The 18,500-nt window shown below is 42.7% G+C and overlaps 2 protein-coding genes across 3 annotated transcripts in view; one reads left to right on the forward strand and one right to left on the reverse strand.

The window, feature by feature from the left end:
* Nucleotides 1–7,159: 7,159 nt before the first annotated feature.
* Nucleotides 7,160–8,812, reverse strand: LOC308688511 (lectin-like). The gene is made up of 6 exons (XM_081361614.1): nt 8,781–8,812; nt 8,631–8,709; nt 8,142–8,281; nt 7,839–7,979; nt 7,545–7,659; nt 7,160–7,393 (listed from the first exon to the last, which is right to left on the reverse strand). Exons 1-6 carry the CDS (start codon nt 8,781–8,783, stop codon nt 7,299–7,301), a joined length of 573 nt encoding a protein of 190 aa, XP_081217740.1. The 5' UTR covers nt 8,784–8,812; the 3' UTR covers nt 7,160–7,298.
* Nucleotides 8,813–13,449: 4,637 nt separating this feature from the next.
* Nucleotides 13,450–18,500, forward strand: part of tcirg1a (T cell immune regulator 1, ATPase H+ transporting V0 subunit a3a) — a 93,819-nt gene continuing 88,768 nt past the window's right edge. For both annotated transcript variants that reach the window (XM_081361625.1, XM_081361627.1), the window contains exon 1: nt 13,450–13,630. The gene's annotated coding sequence lies outside the window, so the exon portion shown is untranslated. The remainder of the gene's footprint in view (nt 13,631–18,500) is intronic.

Raw genomic sequence — 18,500 nt, forward strand, 5'->3', positions numbered from 1 at the left:
TTATAAATCATTTTTTCTTTAATACAGACATTTGTGTTTTTATTTATTTTATTTTTTTATAAAAATTAAATTGCATAACCCAAAGAGATCGCACTGTCAGATAGTTTGGGAATGTTCACACATAACATATACACATAAAACATGATATCAGAGTTTTAAAATCAAACATTTTAAAAGAGATCAATAGGCTACATCACGGTTGTTTAAACCAATGAGCATTAAGCTGTGTCGTCAGCAAGTCATTTCCCATCGTGCTTTTGATCAGCGCAGTCGGTGGAGAGCAAATGCGCTCGACTGCAGAATCCGACATGTAGCCTACGACTTGCGATCGCGAGAGTTTTTTGACATACGTCAGCATGACATCAGAGCAAGGCGGACACATTTCTAACCGGCATGCATCTCGCGCTGATCACCGGTGATCGGTTCTGCGCAGATTTTGCTCATCTCAAACAAGATTGGTTCTGTTACAAGGCAATTTGACGTCAGAAACACCAGCGATTTCAAACCGCGTTTTTGAGACTGTCTTTGGTTCACTGCAGTTCTCGTACGAGAGTCCTCTCGTACTGCGTTTTGTAAAAACGCTACGGGAAAAGTCTCTTTTCACGAAATACTGAAGCAAAAAATTATCCTTTAATTTTCATATATGTAAAGCGCGTTGCAGCAGTGGACAGCTATGGCGAGACGGCTTGCTCGCTCATTGGCTGCTCTGCGGCAACTGCATAAGCCTATCGAGCGAGGCCTAAAGTGAGACGGGCATGGCTAACCTCTATAAAAGGAGCTCGAAAAGGCTGATTCACTTGATTTTAATCTCTTCAGCGAAGCGCACGCATCGCTGGATCACGGAAGCAAGCGTCGTTCGAAGCAAGCACTTCAGCGGGACGAGCCCTCGAAGCCGCTGGCCAACGCCGCCTTCTACAGCCGTACCTGCTGCGCTTTCCGACGCCCATATCCTTTATTGCTATATTGCTCTGTTTGTGTGTGTGTGTTCGCTTGTAACACTCACCCCCTAAAAGAGCTGCGTCTTTTTAAAGATGCCATCCTGCGGCTCGTGCCGAGCCCCACTCACCGAGGGAGACAGTCACGTCATCTGTGTCTCCTCTCTGGGTGAGGACCATGTAGCGCTCGCGCTCGCTGACAGCGGCTGCCCTCACTGCGAGCTTTTGCCGATGGTGACTCTGAGGACTCGCCTGGCATCCTTCTCGAAGCCTGCATTCACCGCCGCGATGCCGCGCCGTAAGAAGCGCCGCTCGCAGCGGGTCCCGGAACCCGCTCCAGCCCGACCAAGCTCGCCGTTTCGCCCGCCAGCTTCGCCTGCCTCTCTCGAGTCACTTCCTGATGCTCAGCGCCCGCAGTCTGCCGCCGCTTCATCAGAGGAAGTTGTTTCAGAGGCCGCGTCGGGGGAAAAGGATTCCTGCTCTCTGCTGGCTTCAGGCAGCGAGGACTGGGCGAGCTCCGAGGATCTCGCGCCTCCTGCCCGCAAGCCCACGACGAGAGCCAACAACGAGACGGAGCTCATGCGAGTACTCGCGCTGGCCGCGGCGAGCCTCTGCCTCGAGTGGTCTGCGCCGGAGCCCCCCTCTCGCACCCGGCTGGATGGTAGCTTCCTCCCTGGTGAGCGCACTTCTCCGGAATCAAAGCCCGCTCCTTTTCTTCCTGAGTTACATGAAGAAGTTGCGAAGGCCTTGAACGCGCCCTACTCTGCGCGAACGCGCTCATCTGTGTCGCCTGCATTTTCCTCGCTGGATAATGCTAAGGACCGAGGCTACCTCTCACTTCCGCTGGTGGAACAGGCGATAGCGACCCACCTTTGCCCGCCCTCTGCTGGACGGCGGACTAAACCGGTGTTGCCTTCTAGAGCCTGCCGCATGACGCTGGGCAGGCCGCGTCAGCGCTACACACCATGGCTACGCTGCAGATTTTCCAGGGTGATCTCCTCCGTAAGTTGGACGAGATGGGACCTGACGCTATCTGCATCGCGGATTTGAGGAGTGCTTCTGATCTCATGCTCCGAGCCACCAAGGCTGCCGCACAAGCCATGGGACGGTGTATGGCTTCCGCCACTGTCGCTGAGAGGCACTTATGGCTGACGCTTACGGAGATGGCCGATTCCGAGCGCACCGCGTTTCTCGATGCCCCGCTGTCTTCCGCTGGCCTTTTTGGTTCTTCTCTCTCCGAGTTCGTGGAGAGATTTACCGAAGCCCAGAAAGCGTCCCAAGCCTTCAAGCACTTCCTGCCGAAGCGCTCCGGTTCTGCAGCGGGTCGTGATAAACGGACCCCGCGGAGCTCTCAGCCTCAGCCCCCGCCTTCGGCCGCCTCTTCACAGCAGCCACAACAGCGCAGCTCGAGGCCCCGCTCTCGATCCAGCGCCCGGCGCCCCACTTCGCGCGGGCCGCGGTCGAGGATTGTGGTGAAACCGGAAGCCCCGAAGAAGTCCTAGCACGCCTAGGAAAGCGCAGGTGTGTGAGTCCCGTTGCGGCCGGCCTCTCACCCAAGCGCCCCGCTGTTTCAGTCCCAAGATTTGCGGCTGTTCCAGCATTTTCTGCAGAGCGCAAGCCCACACAGTTGCCCGCTTGCCTGCACACAAAAGCCGTTCTCACGGCTACCCAGATATATCCCGAGAAGAGTGTATTTTCTGGTGTCCCGGCCACGGCCGATGGTGCTATAAATGTAGTGTCGATGCCCACTCCTCAGTGCCCATCCCTACACACAAGCACAGCCCTACACTTAGGGCTCACGCACATAAAATCGACTCAGGTCGATTGCGCTTCCAACATAGTGAAAGTGCCCACTTCCCAGTGCCCACGAACACTATGTCTAACAGATCACAGGCTCTCTGTAAAAACGAGACCTGTGAGCGCGCGCTCTGCTCAGGCAGACAGCGCGCCCAAAGCAGTAAATGTGCCCGCTCCCAGCCCACATCTACTCGCACACATGAGTCCCACGGGACTTTCTCAGTCCTCCCTCACTCAGCTAAGCACTGTAGTAAGGTCGAGGACGAGCATTCCGCCCGCTGTATTAAGCGCGCGCCCCGCCTCAAATGCCGCAGGCATAACGCCTATGTTTTTGAACCCCGAAGCGCCTCTGTCGCACGGCGAACAGAGCGCGCTCCGTATCCGGCCCTTAGCCAACCATGCAGAAGCATGGGCAGCGCTTCCAGGGGTTTCGGACTGGGTGCTAGGCATTATAAAAAGAGGCTTCTCGCTAAAGTTTTGTCGACGCCCTCCCCGCTTCACAGCGCGCGTCGAAACTACGGTGTCGTTGGAAGTAGCACACCTACTTCTCGCCGAAATATCAAAACTGATAAGCAAAGGGGCGATAGAGCGCGTTCCCCGAGCTCAAAGCGAAGGGGGGCTATACAGCAGATACTTTCTAGTCCCCAAAAAGGACGGCGGTATCAGACCCATACTGGATCTAAGACGGCTGAACAGAGTATTAGTGAAACGCAGTTTCAAAATGCTCACGACCAGGAAAATCCTTGCGCATGTTCGCCGAGAAGACTGGTTCATGTCGATAGATCTGAAGGACGCGTATTTTCAAATACAGATAGCGTCACATCACAGGCGATACTTGAGATTCGCCTTCGAGGGTCAGACATACCAGTATACAGTCCTGCCCTTCGGCTTGTCCCTGGCACCTCGTACATTTACGAAATGCATGGACGCAGCGCTCGCTCCTCTCAGACTCAGAGGCATGCGAGTGCTGAACTATTTGGACGACTGGTTGATCCTAGCTCAATCACGATCACAGCTCGCGGAGCACAGAACCATTTTACTCGATCACCTCGAGAATCTTGGTATCACGGTCAATTGGACAAAGAGTTCACTGAACCCCAGTCAAACGATTTCGTTTCTGGGTACCGTTCTGGACTCACAGTCCATGACAGCGCGGCTGTCACCACAGCGCGTGCTGCACATTGCGTGCTGCGCGTCCACCCCGCTCAGGAAGATTCAGAGGATGCTAGGTCTCATGGCCTCAGCATCATCAGTTCTCCAGCTGGGCTTGCTCCGCATGCGCCCGCTGCAGTTCTGGTTGAAAGCGCGAGTACCGCGCAGAGCGTGGGTGTCCGGTCGGTTACGCCTCAGGGTCAATCAGAACTGTGTGACAGCCCTGATACCCTGGCTGGCGGACGATTGGTACCGATCAGGTGTAAGCCTGGGGACTTCCTCGGGAGTGAGGATGGTGTCGACAGACGCATCCACCTCGGGATGGGGAGCGCTGCTCGAGGGCAGACCGTTCTTCGGCCTGTGGTCGGAACGGGAAAAGCTCCAACACATCAACTGCCTAGAAATGCTGGCAGTGCACAACGCGCTGACGCGTTTTTGTCCCCATATCAAGGACCAACACGTCATAGTCCGTTCGGACAACATGGCCGTGGTGTCCTACATAAATCGCCAGGGCGGTCTGAAATCCACATCCCTGTACAGGTTGGCGAAACGCCTCCTATTATGGGCTCAGCACAACTTACGCTCGCTGAGAGCAGTGCACGTACCTGGGCTTCAGAATGTGGGCCCAGACAGACTGTCCAGGAACAACATTCCCACGGGCGAATGGTCTCTACACCCACAAACAGTCCGGCTGTTGTGGGAGAGATTCGGCAGAGCGGAGGTGGACCTATTCGCGTCCCACGAAAACGCTCATTGCCCCGCGTTCTTTTCCAAGAGCGACAGCGCGCTGTCTCAGAGGTGGCCGCGCTGCCCGCTATAAGCTTTTCCCCCCGTCTCCCTCCTGCCGCAGGTGTTAGAGCGGGTCAGGGAAACAAAATGCCCAGTGCTGCTTGTAGCACCGTTCTGGAAGAACCAAGCATGGTTCCCAGTCCTGATGCAGTTAGCAGACATCGCTCCATGGCCAGTGCCGTTGAGGAGAGATCTCCTCTCGCAGGCCGGGGGCTCGATTTGGCACCCACACCTGGAGCTGTGGTCCCTTCACGTGTGGGCGCTCAACGGATATCCGTTGGTCTCGCAGAGGGAGCAATGAATACCATCACTCAGGCTAGAGCACCGTCGACTCGGCGGCTTTATGCTTCAAAGTGGTCGGTTTTCTCCGGCTGGTGTACAGCTCGGAGCCTATCACCCCTCAATTGTGAGATAGCGGAGGTTCTCTCCTTCCTACAGGAGCTGTTGGATAAGGGCATATCCCCTTCCACGCTCAAAGTGTATGTGGTGGCTATTTCAGCGTTCTCTGGATCAACGCTGGGTCAGTCACTAGGAAGGAACGATTTAGTCATCCGCTTCCTCAGGGGAGCTAGGAGGCTGAATCCACCCAGACCTCCTTCAGTCCCTACGTGGGACCTTTCTAGGGTTTTGGCGGCCATGAAAGGTGCCCCTTTCGAGCCTATCCAGTCTATTAGCCTCAAACATTTGTCTTTCAAAACAGTGTTTTTGATGGCTCTCGCTTCAGTGAAGCGCATAGGCGATCTGCACGCGCTCTCCGTGAGCCCAGCGTGCTTAGAGTTTGGCCCTAATGACTCTAAAGTCATACTCAAACCTAAGCATGGCTATGTGCCAAAATCCCTCAACACGCCGTTTCGGGCTCAGGTTATTTCCCTGTCTGCCCTACCGGGATCAAGTGAGGAAGGGGACTCGAGTTTTCTTTGCCCTGTTAGGGCTTTAAGAGCTTACATGTCCCGCTCTGCTGTCTTCAGACAGACAGAGCAGCTCTTTGTCTCGTTCAGTGGACGTTCCAAGGGAAAGGCTGTTTCGAAACAGAGTCTATCCAGATGGATAGTTGACGCCATAGCGCTGGCTTATACTGTCAAGGGCATCCCGTGCCCGTTGGGAGTTAGAGAGTCTAGCGGGATTTCCCTACAGGATATATGTACGGCGGCAGGCTGGGCCGTCTACATTTATCAGGTTTTATAACCTAGAGGTTCCCGCCTTACAGGCTAAGCTTTTATCGGTGTAGTCGATTCAGCTGTCTAGCTAGATCCCTGAAATCGCAGGTGCAACGCGCTACCGACTGTCTTGGGCAGAACTGTGTAAGACCCACATTTCCCACATTAGTTCAGGCTCCCTACCCTGTCTATGTGATGTCATATTCGCGTCTGCGGACATGGCTATATAAGGGCGGAGGGAATCCCCTCTTGTCTCTAGACTCTCTCTGTGAGGTCATATTAAGCCTGCGGACGCTACAGTATAGGGAATTAAGGTTTCCCCTCCCTTATTCCCTGACTCTGTGTGAGTCTATCTGGTGATTATGCACTGTACGCCTGAATTAGCTTCCGGTGATCGGTGTTTTATCCCAGCACGCACAGCGTTTTACAAGGGGTTCCCGTAGCGTTATTACAAAACGCAGTACGAGAGGACTCTCGTAAGAGAACGTACTCGGTTACTAACGTAACCTCGGTTCTCTCTAGAAGAGGGAATGAGTACTGCGTTCTCTGCCGTGCGTACGGTTCACTCTGGTTCGCTTCGGCGATCAAAATCAAGTGAATCAGCCTTTTCGAGCTCCTTTTATAGAGGTTAGCCACGCCCGTCTCGGCAGGAAATGGCTAGGAGGGCGCGAAGCGCCCTCATTGGCCTGACGTCACTTTAGGCCTCGCTCGATAGGCTTATGCAGTTGCCGCAGAGCAGCCAATGAGCGAGCAAGCCGTCTCGCCATAGCTGTCTACTGCGGCAACGCGCTATACATATATGAAAATTAAAGGATAATTTTTTGCTTCAGTATTTCGTGAAAAGAGACTTTTCCCGTAGCGTTTTTACAAAACGCAGTACTCGTTCCCTCTTCTAGAGAGAACCGAGGTTACGTTAGTAACCGAGTACGTTTTAAGGAGAAAATACTCAACAATGGTGTTGACTTATGAATTTGTACATGGTTTGTCTTAAAGCATATTAAAAACACCACATAGACATATAAACAACATTAAAAACTTGATTTTCACCACATGGGATTGTGAATTCATATCACACATACAATTCTATCTAATGAAATCTCAACTTATTTAAAACTTGACTAAAGGTGCATGACTTTGAAGTATTCAAGTTTTCCTTGAGTTATCTATTTATAATACATTTGATATAAACCACTTTTATTTTCCAACACAAGCATATAAACTATAGTTAGATTAAGGTTAGTAAATTTAAAGTAATCTTTTCCTTTAATGTATATTTACAAAATTATATATCAGACAAACAATAAATAAATAAAATCAACTGATCATTTTGATTGCAAAAGTTCTTTATTATCATTTTAAGTAAGAATTGTTTTTATTTTTTATTTTTTTATTTTTTTTATGTTGATGCATAGAAAATCATTTAATTCAGAAAGTTTTATGGGATGATACTCAGATAAAACTGCTCCATCTACTCCTGGTCTACTTTCAGCATGTCATGTCGTTTGAAGGCGCAGATGTAGTTTTTCTTGACATCACAAGAGTCGTCGTTCCACCTGCCAACCTCTGAAAATGTGAGGGAAAGTGAAATGTACCTTCATCAATATCACTATAATAAATCATTTAGCCAAACATCAAAAAGTTTAAATTTAATGTGATTATCCTATAACTCATTCGTTTTTTGTTTTTGTTTTTACTATTTTCTTTCCATCCTTACCTTTCCAGTTCATCTCCACGCATTCCTCCGTGCTGGTGTACATGTGGTTGGGTTCACCTTGTGTCCAAATATGATAATTCCAGTAGGAACCATCAATCCAAAAAAATTGACCAGACTGAGAAAGTGAGAAAGAAGTTAAAAAAAATAAAAATAAGAAAAACTAAAGAAAGTAAGTCAGAAGGTGTTTGTTTGGGCAGTAAGAAACTAGTGGATGCATGTCAATAAAAAACAGAAAATAACAACAACTCAGTAATTTGGAATTTGCTCTCCCCATTTGTGAAGATGTCTTTTTACCTTGAAGAATTCAAAGCCCCCGAGCCAGATGCGCAGGTTTTTTGGGTTAAATTGTTTCACAAGGCAGAGCAAGTTATCATTATCCTTGCTTTTATGCACTGACACCAGATGTGCACCAGGGGCTTTGGACCTACACATCAACTGAGTATGAAACAAGAACATTTAATGACTACAAAACATTTTTAAACACAGCGTTTTTTTTTTTTTTTATGGTGGAGGTAATAATGTGAAGGATAATAGAAACTAAATATCTTTAGAGTAACAATGCAACAATCTATTTAAAAAAAAAGTGCTATAACCTACCTCGGCTTCAGTGAAGTTAGCAGGGCTGTTGAAGTATTTGACACAGTGGCGGCCTACTTTGAACCAATCAGTGAAGCTATGCACATCACAGGCTTCAGGCATACGGCACCACGAAGTGACATTATGGTCAACATCAAAACCTAAATGAAAGAGTCACACACATGGCTAAGCTATATAGCACTTTAAAAATATGGGTGGATAGTTTTCTTTGTCTGTTTGAAGTGTAACTTGTAATATATAAGTCTGTTAATATCTGTTAATCTACTAATGCTGTCAATGTTTACTCAAAACAGGTAATATCTATATAAACAATATACACAATATATATTGTGGTCACGTGTTTTGTGTTAACAATATCTGCCCTATTGTTATTGGGGTACATTAAGGAATGGGGCTAATTACACTCTTAATATTCAATGGGGTTGATTTCTATAAAAAATGTAAAATTAGGAAATTTCAACATAAATATATTGTTGAATTAAACACTACCTTTCTTCATTGTTAAGAAGCTGCCACTCTCAAAGAGAAGAGTCATCAACAGAGCAAATCTTATAGATCCTGATTTCCACTGTGAAAAAAAGCCCATATAAATAATATATAAAAATTGATACAGAGTGTTCATTCAAGAAAATGACTTACCATTGCAGTTCTTGCACTTTTGTCTTCAATCTGTGCTCACGGTGACCGTTTCACCTTATTTTATTACATTCCACTCATTTTCACAACTCCTCCCCTTCTCTCAATCTTAACATCTTTTTTTTATTCTTCATCACACAGGCAAGTGTTTTTACACCTCTATAGTGCCTGAATTACTAATCAAATTACAGTTGCATTGCTACTAAAGTGACATTAATACTATCTTAATGTTAATCATGAACAATAATGGTATGTAGGCTAAAATATAATCATTAATTTAAAACTAGCACAATCAAGAGATACAGAAGTCTGTGAAATAGAGCTCAATACTGTGTTAATGAGGGGATTTTCCATTATAATTTTCACAGGGCTTTTTGTACCTATATTTTGAATTACGCATTGTGTTGTGTTTTAGGATTAAAAGAAATGCCCGTAATGGATAATTACCAGTACCTTTTACATTTAAAAAAAAATAAAAGTGCAAGAGACATACATAAAATGCATACAGGAATACAATGCCTTTTCTTTTTTATGAACTTAAATGAACAACACCCCGCCTTCCTTCCCCTCCCCCCTCCCCCCAAACATTTAAAAAAAAAAAAAAAATATATATATATATATATATATATATATATATATATATATATATATGTACTCATACATATATATACACATATACCCACACAGTAATAATTAAAAATACCAATGTAAGGTGCTAGTGCTAATTAACTGTACAAAGTAAATATCAATCAATTGCTGCTTACTCCTCAGTCATCAAAGCAAGTTATCTGTTATTATCTGTTATGTTGGAGTGTAACCATACAGTGGGACTCTACAAAGAGACTTCCCGAGCTGGCAGCTTATCTAGATAGTTAAGTAGTGGTCTCCACTGAGTATAGAACCTGCCAGATGACCCCCTAAGAGAATTTGATCTTCTCCAGTTTCAGAAGACCTAAAATGTCGTGTAGCCAGACCTTTTTCTACCAATTTTTTTTTTTTTTTTTTTTTTACAGTGTGCAGAGATCAACATATAAATTCAAATTTCAGTGGATACCCATAATGCAATGAATGAGAAGATAGTTGGTAGGATTGTCCCAATGGACAAGGTCAAGTCAAGGTCAAGGTAACTTTATTGTCCTAGAGGACAATAAAGTTACGTTTCCAAAGGACGACTAAACAAGATTATGTGTAAGACTTAATAAAGTCTTGCTAAATCATTCCCTCTGCACTCTTTTCATTGCATTCTGGGTCGTAACACACTTTTGACTAATGTTTTTTGCACTAATGGTAAAAAAAAAAAAAGATTCTGCAACTTATTCTGTTAATTTCCATTATTTCATTTCTAACCCATATCGGCATTGTGCTTGCTCGCCAAGTGAAAACTATTTTTGTAGACAGTACATTTGTCGGAGAGAGGCTAGTTGTTTATCACACTAGACAAAAACGTGAGATCTTGTGGTTACTGACAGAGTTGTTATTTCTCACTGTATCCACTTGACACTGCCACCCAAAGTTGCTGCAACTCACAGTCAGAATGGCTTTGTCACTTAATCTGATCAAAAAAATAATTCATCAAGTTGCACGATAAAATTGCAAATTGCATCTCCAGTAGAGACATTCATTATTTGTAATTCCTTAAACTTTAATGTAAACATTTGGGTGTTGCCATCAAATTCACTGCATTAGACATACTTGGACTCTGACTGTTTTTTTCCAACTGTCAATTTTTTTTTTCAACTTCACCTTGAACATGATGCATTTGTCACTTTGTATCGCTTTTATTTTCACAACCCCTCATGATAAAGTGCTGCTTGATTCTGCAAGAAGCATTAGTTCTTGTCATTTCATTAATCAGGCAAAAAAAAAAAAAAAAAATCAACTGGTCATTTTGATTGCAAAAAATATCATCATGTTTGAATTTGAAGAATTATTTATATATTTGAAAATGTGAGGGACAGTGAAATTAATGGATTTGTGTAACTTCTGCATGTTATAAACATAAATAAAATACAATACAGCATGTTAAATGATTGTTAATACTCAAATTTGTCCTTTTTTTTAAGAGATTCGGTCTGAATTAACCATCTCATATCCTCATACTTGAAAGTATTAACCTTAGATACTCCCTTGACTTCCAGGAAGAGCCGAGAGCTTGTTTACTAGCTCACAGTTTTAGCTAAACATTCAGTTAAAACTCAGTGTAATCCTAAACCATTTGGGTTTTTTTTTCACAAGTTCCCTCTGTCCTTACATTTCCAGTTCATCTCCACAAATTCCTCCTTATTGAAGATGTGGTTGGGTTCAACCAGTTGCCCAAATTTGATAATCAGAAGGAACCTCTTCACACTTCTGTCTGTTTTACCTTATAAGTCAGCCTCAAGGTGATGATACACAGGGCAACTTTTTGAGCAATATTGCTGGGCAATGTTGCCGTCAACAGGCAACCAGATGAGACACAGGGCCCATCATGACCGATCTGAATTATCCAGATAGAATTGTATTGCCCATTTTCAATGGGAAAGTGCCCAAGCAACAATCGACCGACAAGCTTGCCCAGCAACATTGCTCAAAAAGTTGCCCTGTGTATCATCACCTTCAGAGCCAGAAGCGCAGGTTGTTTGGGCTAAAAAAATTCACAATGCATCCAGTTTTTCTGAATTGCTGAAACACTAATGCCCATTCTCTGCACCAAATTCTTAATAGCCTAAACCAATTTGTCGAATAAATCACTCTTTCTGTAAAACATTAAACAAGTTCAAGACGCAATTTGCAAATCTCATGCACTCTTTTTTTGCAAAACTCTTAACACATTCTCACTCACTAAAACACATTTTGCACTGTGATGCACTCACATTTCAAAATGCTAAACACAAGTGGCAAAAGTTAAACACAACTGCAACACAGTTGTCATCGTTTACAGACAACGACTTAAAAATAGTCACACTTATTTCTAATTATGTGACCAAACCAACTGTACCAAGTCAGTTCAGAGTGCCAAAATGTTGCACTGGATGTTGATACCAACAATGGATGGAAACAAGAGGGAGAGGAGGAAGAGTAAGAGGTGGTGAACAATGAGGAAGAGAGCAATGTGTGGAGAGTGTTGTCAAGGCTATCTGGCACAGAGGGTTTTCCCCTTTGCCTTACCTAGTATATATTGGATACATACATTGGGATATATTGGGTTACTTATTAGGGACACCATTTTGCTGCAAGAAGATTTAGCACATCTAATTTCTCATTCAATATTACCTGCTAGAACTAGTGTTCACCTTTAATTCTGTCTTGTCTATGCCCATTTTTAGATGCCTAAATGTATGATAATGTAGTAATGTATTCATGCAAAGCAAAGCTAAATATAAAACAGAAAGTAACATTCTTGGATCATGTTGTATACTTGGATACACAGGATGGTAAAACAAAACAAAAAACATTCAGAAATGTCTAAGTTGGCCATTGAAAAGCCTAAGAGTACTTTGGCCTATGTGGGTATTACGGGTGTGTCATACTGTGATGACAGTGCACTCAAAAATCCACCCTTACTCAAAAAGGACATAAACTCAAACAAAAACCTGATGACGCCCAAAAAGCACCAGTTGATGTTTCAAGAAACACTTTCATTTACGGACCTTCGTCAAGGTTGATTACTTTTTTATGTAAATGAAAATAAAAGGTGTGAATTGTACATTGTAACAACTTCTTTTTCAAGGATAACACAATAAAGTTGCATTAACTTATTTCCATTGTGGTCCTTGATTTTCTTTTAACGAGACATTTTCATGACAAACCATACACACAAACACACACACACACACACACAAAATATCACAACAAATACACATATATATATATATCCATATCTATTAAGCCATCCCATCTAAAAAATAACTTCTTCACTCTTATACTAAAACCAACATTGTCCAATGGCAACTTATTCCTGTATATTATACATAGATTTACATCCACTTTAGAATAATGTCCATGTCTTACATTAACCCGAGAGAAATATGAGTTAAAATACACTTGTGCCCAATTATTAATTATTTTATGAACCATTTTTAGTTTAGACTAACCGTCTTTCAATAGGTAACCATCCAAGCTGCTGAAAGTGTCCATTATCCACATGAGCAAAATAATGATATCCTAAAACTAATCTCAATAATTTTGGTTTTTGACTTTATGTTATGTTAACAATGGCTTCATACTGTTGAGTACCTTGGTGAATAATGATAGAAATGCAATAATGTACATTGAAATTGTATCATGGATTATTTAGATTTTTCCAGGCTATTAATCTATACACAAGCCAATTCAAATACTATTTTATAATATTATAAATATCATATATTTTACATTATACATTATAATATCAAATATTATATATTAATTTACTTAATTGCATTGAACTTGTAAAATATAAGGATTGCTTATTACATTATTGCGTTGACATTTTTCCAAATCTATTCATTTCACATTACCGTTGTGCATCCCAGTATTTCATGCAGAAACACAAATAAACATTAAGAGATTATTTATTTGTTATTTTCACTATCAGATCATCATCTAAACGTCCTTATTTCCATTATTATTTAGCTTCTCATGGGTTTTAGTGGTAAAATGTTGCGTGCGTGTGCTCTTGGCTTGTGTGATGTTACTGTAGCAGTTCTAATTCATTGGCTGAATCACATGGCAATGACTAGAGCCGGAGTAATGAGCGGCCACGAGCTCAAAGATCCGCTGTTTAGCCTACATCGCAGAGCCTCACAATACAACCGACCATGAGATCGAATTGTGGATGATTCATTTTCCCAACATCGATCGCCTTGGATTTATCGATCCTTGTCTCTCATACGGTAAGATCGGCAGCATTTAAATTGAACTAATGTGTAAAACAGAGCTCCTCATTGAATCTGTAAGACTGAAAATACTGGTTGAGGCCTGGTCTATGAGACAAAATGGCCCTGCTGGCTAATTAACATTCGACCTCCCCATACAGCCTTTCTTCCCCTCAGAAACAACAAAGAACTCACACAAGAACATGGTTTAATTGCAAACTATTTTAAGTAAAACTTTTCTTCAATTTTTTTATAATTCTGACTCCTGGTCTTCTTTCAAACATCTGGTCCTTGGGTCCTAAACTGTTAACCCCTAACATTTGAAATGTCTCAAAGTGAGTGGTACAGGTATCTCATATCCAGATAGATAAAATAAAAGGAAATAAGGTTTAGAGAAGCTTAGAGAAAACTGGTTTAGAGATAAGGCCAGATAGGCCAGCCCCCCTTTCATTGAATAGAAGCCATTTGAGGGTGGTCTCGCCCATCCCCCATGTCACCTGGTCAGAGGATAAAGGAAGGTGTGCTCTGACTCTCAGGGCTTTTCTTTGCTGGTCACAAATGGAATAGGTGGTCTCTCCCTCTCTCTCTCCCCCTCCCCCTCCCTCTCTCTCTCTCTTTCTCTTCTGTAACCAATGTATAATCATGTTCTAGATATTTGAATTGATTGTGGAATTGATCTCTGATATCTGAAATATTAAATTGTTACATGAGATTATTCTAACTGATCTTGACATTGTTCCTTTAATGGTTAAAAGGAATAGTCAAACATTTGCTCACTTTTAGTGAGGCACAGATATTATTAAACTCTTTCGCTTATGGATTCTATGTGGATGTGAAGAAGTGCATTCTAAAAATGCAGAGGCACAAAAGTCTGAGGAAAAGATTCAAGATCTTCAAACACAGCTAGAGAAATTACTGGCTGAGCTGTTAGCCCTGACTAAAAAGTGTAAAAATCACAAAGACACCATTGCAGATCTTAAGGCTAAGCTAAATGCTAAAAGCAAGTCTCCCAAAAAGCTTAACAGCGATTGGGCTAAACATGTACACTTCTTAGATGAGGCAGCCTGCTCTAATAATCTTGTATCTTTTCAGACAGATGAAGCACGTGACAAAGTTATGAAAAGAGTGCCTGTTTCAGCCATTAAGGTGATACAGCACCCAAACGGCACAGAGTCAACCATTCGGCATCCTTTAACAGTAACTGAATGTAGCTTGTTTAAAGCAGAGATCGGACCATTCCCTTTGAAAGGGGCATTCGAACCATGGTGGAGACGCATTGTTAGTCTAAAACATGCATTTCAGCTTGAACCAAAAGATATTTGGCAAATTGTTATCAGCTCAATTACAGATGTTCTGATCTAAGATACCACAGGTTTTGATGACGGGCACCATTGTGCAGTCAATGCATCAAAATGAGCCTGAGAGCGAAATCTTGAATAGACTAAAACAATGCCTTCGCGAGCTGCGTGGTTGTAGTGCTGTTGGATGGGAATTGATTCTCAATTGGAAACAGAGTACTGAAGAATCGTTTGAGACATATGCAGAAAATATGTTTGAACTTTTTGAGGAGTATTCTGGAATTGAAGGTGTTAACCACAACAATGTAATTCTCCTTGAATTCCTACTTACAAATGCAGGGCCGCGTGTACAGCAATCACTCATGTGTGGTGCTTCTCCAGCACAAAATACATTCGAAGGTATTGTTAACTGGGCAACAAGAATTGAGTCACGGAAACAAATGCATGGTGAGGTAGCTGTGTTAGAATGTCATTAAGATCCTCCATCTGCAGGAGAATTCAGACAGCCACACTGTGGAAAACTGAACAGATTCTGTAATTCCTGTCACAAAACAGGCCATACAGAGGAAAAGTGTTGGTCATTGGGCAGAGGCAGACCTCCACCGTATTTCATAAAACGCAGACAATCACAATCTAATGACAAAAAACAGCACTCTGCAAGTAACCAAAGCTCAAATGCATCTAAAACTCTTACTGACCTAACAACTTTGGACGCTCAAGGCCTTCAGCTATTAGCGTCATTTGCTAGTCGGGTAGCAGCCCAATAGCAAATGGCTTAATAGTTTAACATCTAAATTCATTGAACCTGTCTGCATTTTCAAAATTCAAATTGTGCTTAACACATAATGCACATAGATCACAATTTGGTTGTTTGTGCTACAACATGCACATAGGCTAATTTAAAGTTTATTCTTGAAACACAGGATTGCTTTACTGTAAGTATATTTGAAACACTTAAGCAAAAGTGATATAGATGTTGTATTCTATTGCTTTGCTGTGGGTGTATTTCACTTAGGGAAAGGTTGTAGATGTTGTATTCTAGGCCATTTGTCCTGTGTAAATTGAATTAAACGCGTGTGTCTGTGCTGAATTTGGTGGCTATAATGTGATTCACAACAAATTTGAAAATCATAAACAGCGATCGCATCTCATTAATCCTGAAAACAAAAACCATTTCATATTCAAAGTTCCAGAGACGCGTCAGAGAACGTAACAACTCTGAATTTTGGACAAAAATCATAAATTCTTATGTTTGAATTTATTCTGAATTACTCTGAGATTTGTTTTTCCCAAATAAGTTTAACGGATTTGTATATTACAACAAGATTGCGTCAGAGATTAGCCACGGCTAATAACTGATATCAGGAAGTGTGCGGGTGACTTGGATGAGAGGATGGGTTAGTCCGACTAGGATCAGCGAGATGCTGGTTGATCAGCCTAGCTTGGACGCTTCCGATGACTTCTGTTCTAATTTAATAGTTTTGGAAAACGATTGAATTAAGTTCCTGAAGGGCATCCAAGGGGCTATTGAATATATCTTTGATTGTTGCGCGTGGGAATTACGACAAAATCCTAAGATATTTAGCTAACTGCCCCAACTTCTGATCTTCGGGGCTGACCACTTGTGCCAGAGACCTGGGTAAGGAACTCGAAACTATATAGTTTCCTAAACTGAGCGGGTAAAATATAAATTAAATAGAGTAAATAGAAGAATCAAACGTTAAAATGGGCATTTAAAAGACTAAATGAGAAGAAAAGGTATTTGAAACCTAGAAAAGAAAAAAGAGAAACAGCGAATGTAGATCTTATAATTATATTATAACTTGAATTATAATAAACATTATATTACACTCGCCGAGCAGGACAATAATTGGGGAAGTGTGACTTTCGTCATTAAAATTTAATTTCTGAAACAGAATTTCATTTGTGTGCTACCCAGTGCCAAAAAGGGACGGGGTATGCCTTTATTTTTCACCGTTAGAGAACACGGCTAGGAGTGTGGCACAGGTAATAGCACGCTAAATAATCCTTGACTGGGGTGCACCAACTGATTTGAATCTGATGAGATAAGTAAATTTACGAGGAGGGTGTGAAATGCTAAACAGCAGACAGAAGTACCACCGTTTTTTGCAGGTCAAAAAGTATCTGCACAAATTAAAATGTGTGAACACATTGCACATGCAGCGGACTGAAGGCTGAACTGAAAAAGCAGCTTCAGGTGTCACAACACACTGAGACAACAGCAACAATTCAGACGTGGTCAATGAAACTCGGTTTCATGTGACATCTGGAATTAAAATTACAATTGACATGATAATGGTATAAAGTAAAAGAATTCCACACATCTGAATTTAATGCTTTTGAAATATTGGAATTATCTGCCTGTGGTTCGCTCTCCTCTGTTTTATGTCTCAGGCTTACTTCTGCAAAATCCTCGGAAGACAGATGCCAGGAGGGGCAGGAGCCCACCTGGAGCAAATCCAGGACAGCGGAATTGATAGAACATAACCTGAGACTCGGGAGATGGGTGAAAAGACACTTCAAGAGGCCATTCACATCTCACAATATACATCACTACGTAAATATGGCCTCCCAGTTTAGAACTGGAACTAAATTTGCAAAACAATTGTTATAGATTAGATTACACCCATCTCCTAGAAGTGAACACTGAACAAACACCTCCATCACTATACCCTCACAGCATCATCACCTGGGGTAGATAGTCTATCCAGGCTGAACACTGCACATCAGACGAAGATGTGTCATCTTCACACTAACAGATCCAGATAGCTTCACACACACAGGGTGGTGAAGATCATGATCTCATGATCATGGTCTAACAGAGACACAGAGAATAGCATACGCTATTCACAACAAACTGCCAACTAATGCAACACACATGGACAACTGAATGGCTACAGTCACAAATAAAGACAAATTCTAAGGCAGACCTGCCATTAAATTTCAAACTCCATGATTGTTGGTGGGAGTAGGAAGATCAGAGGGCCCCTGATTTCTCAACATACCTACTAATAACAGAAACATAATTAAAATGGATAAATCTGAAGTGTGACCGCTTCAATCAATTACAAAATTTACAATTCAACTCTGTCATCGACTGTGACTTAGCCAGATCAATACACACACACTCTCAAACACACTCTCTGTCACAGACACACACACACACACACACACACACACACACACACACACACAAACAGGCGCACATATCTTTGTGGGGACTCTCCATAGACGTAATGGTTTTTATACAGTACAAACTGTATATTCTGTCCCCTTACACTAACCCTACCCCTAAACCTACCCATCACAGAAAACTTTCTTCATTTTTACATTTTCAAAAAAATATCATTTAGTATGTTTATTAACCCATTTCCCTCATGGGGACCGCTGGCTGGTCCCCACAATGGAGGTGATCTCAGGTTTTACTATCCTTGTGGGGCCATTTGGTTCCCACAATGTAATATAAACAAACACACACACACACAAACACACACACACACACACACACACTCTCACAGACAAAAACACACTCTGACATTAAAAACAAAACAAAAAAACACTCTCACACA

Source organism: Scardinius erythrophthalmus (assembly GCF_964197995.2).
Source record: "Scardinius erythrophthalmus genome assembly, chromosome: 3".
In the NCBI taxonomy this organism is placed as follows: domain Eukaryota; kingdom Metazoa; phylum Chordata; class Actinopteri; order Cypriniformes; family Leuciscidae; genus Scardinius; species Scardinius erythrophthalmus.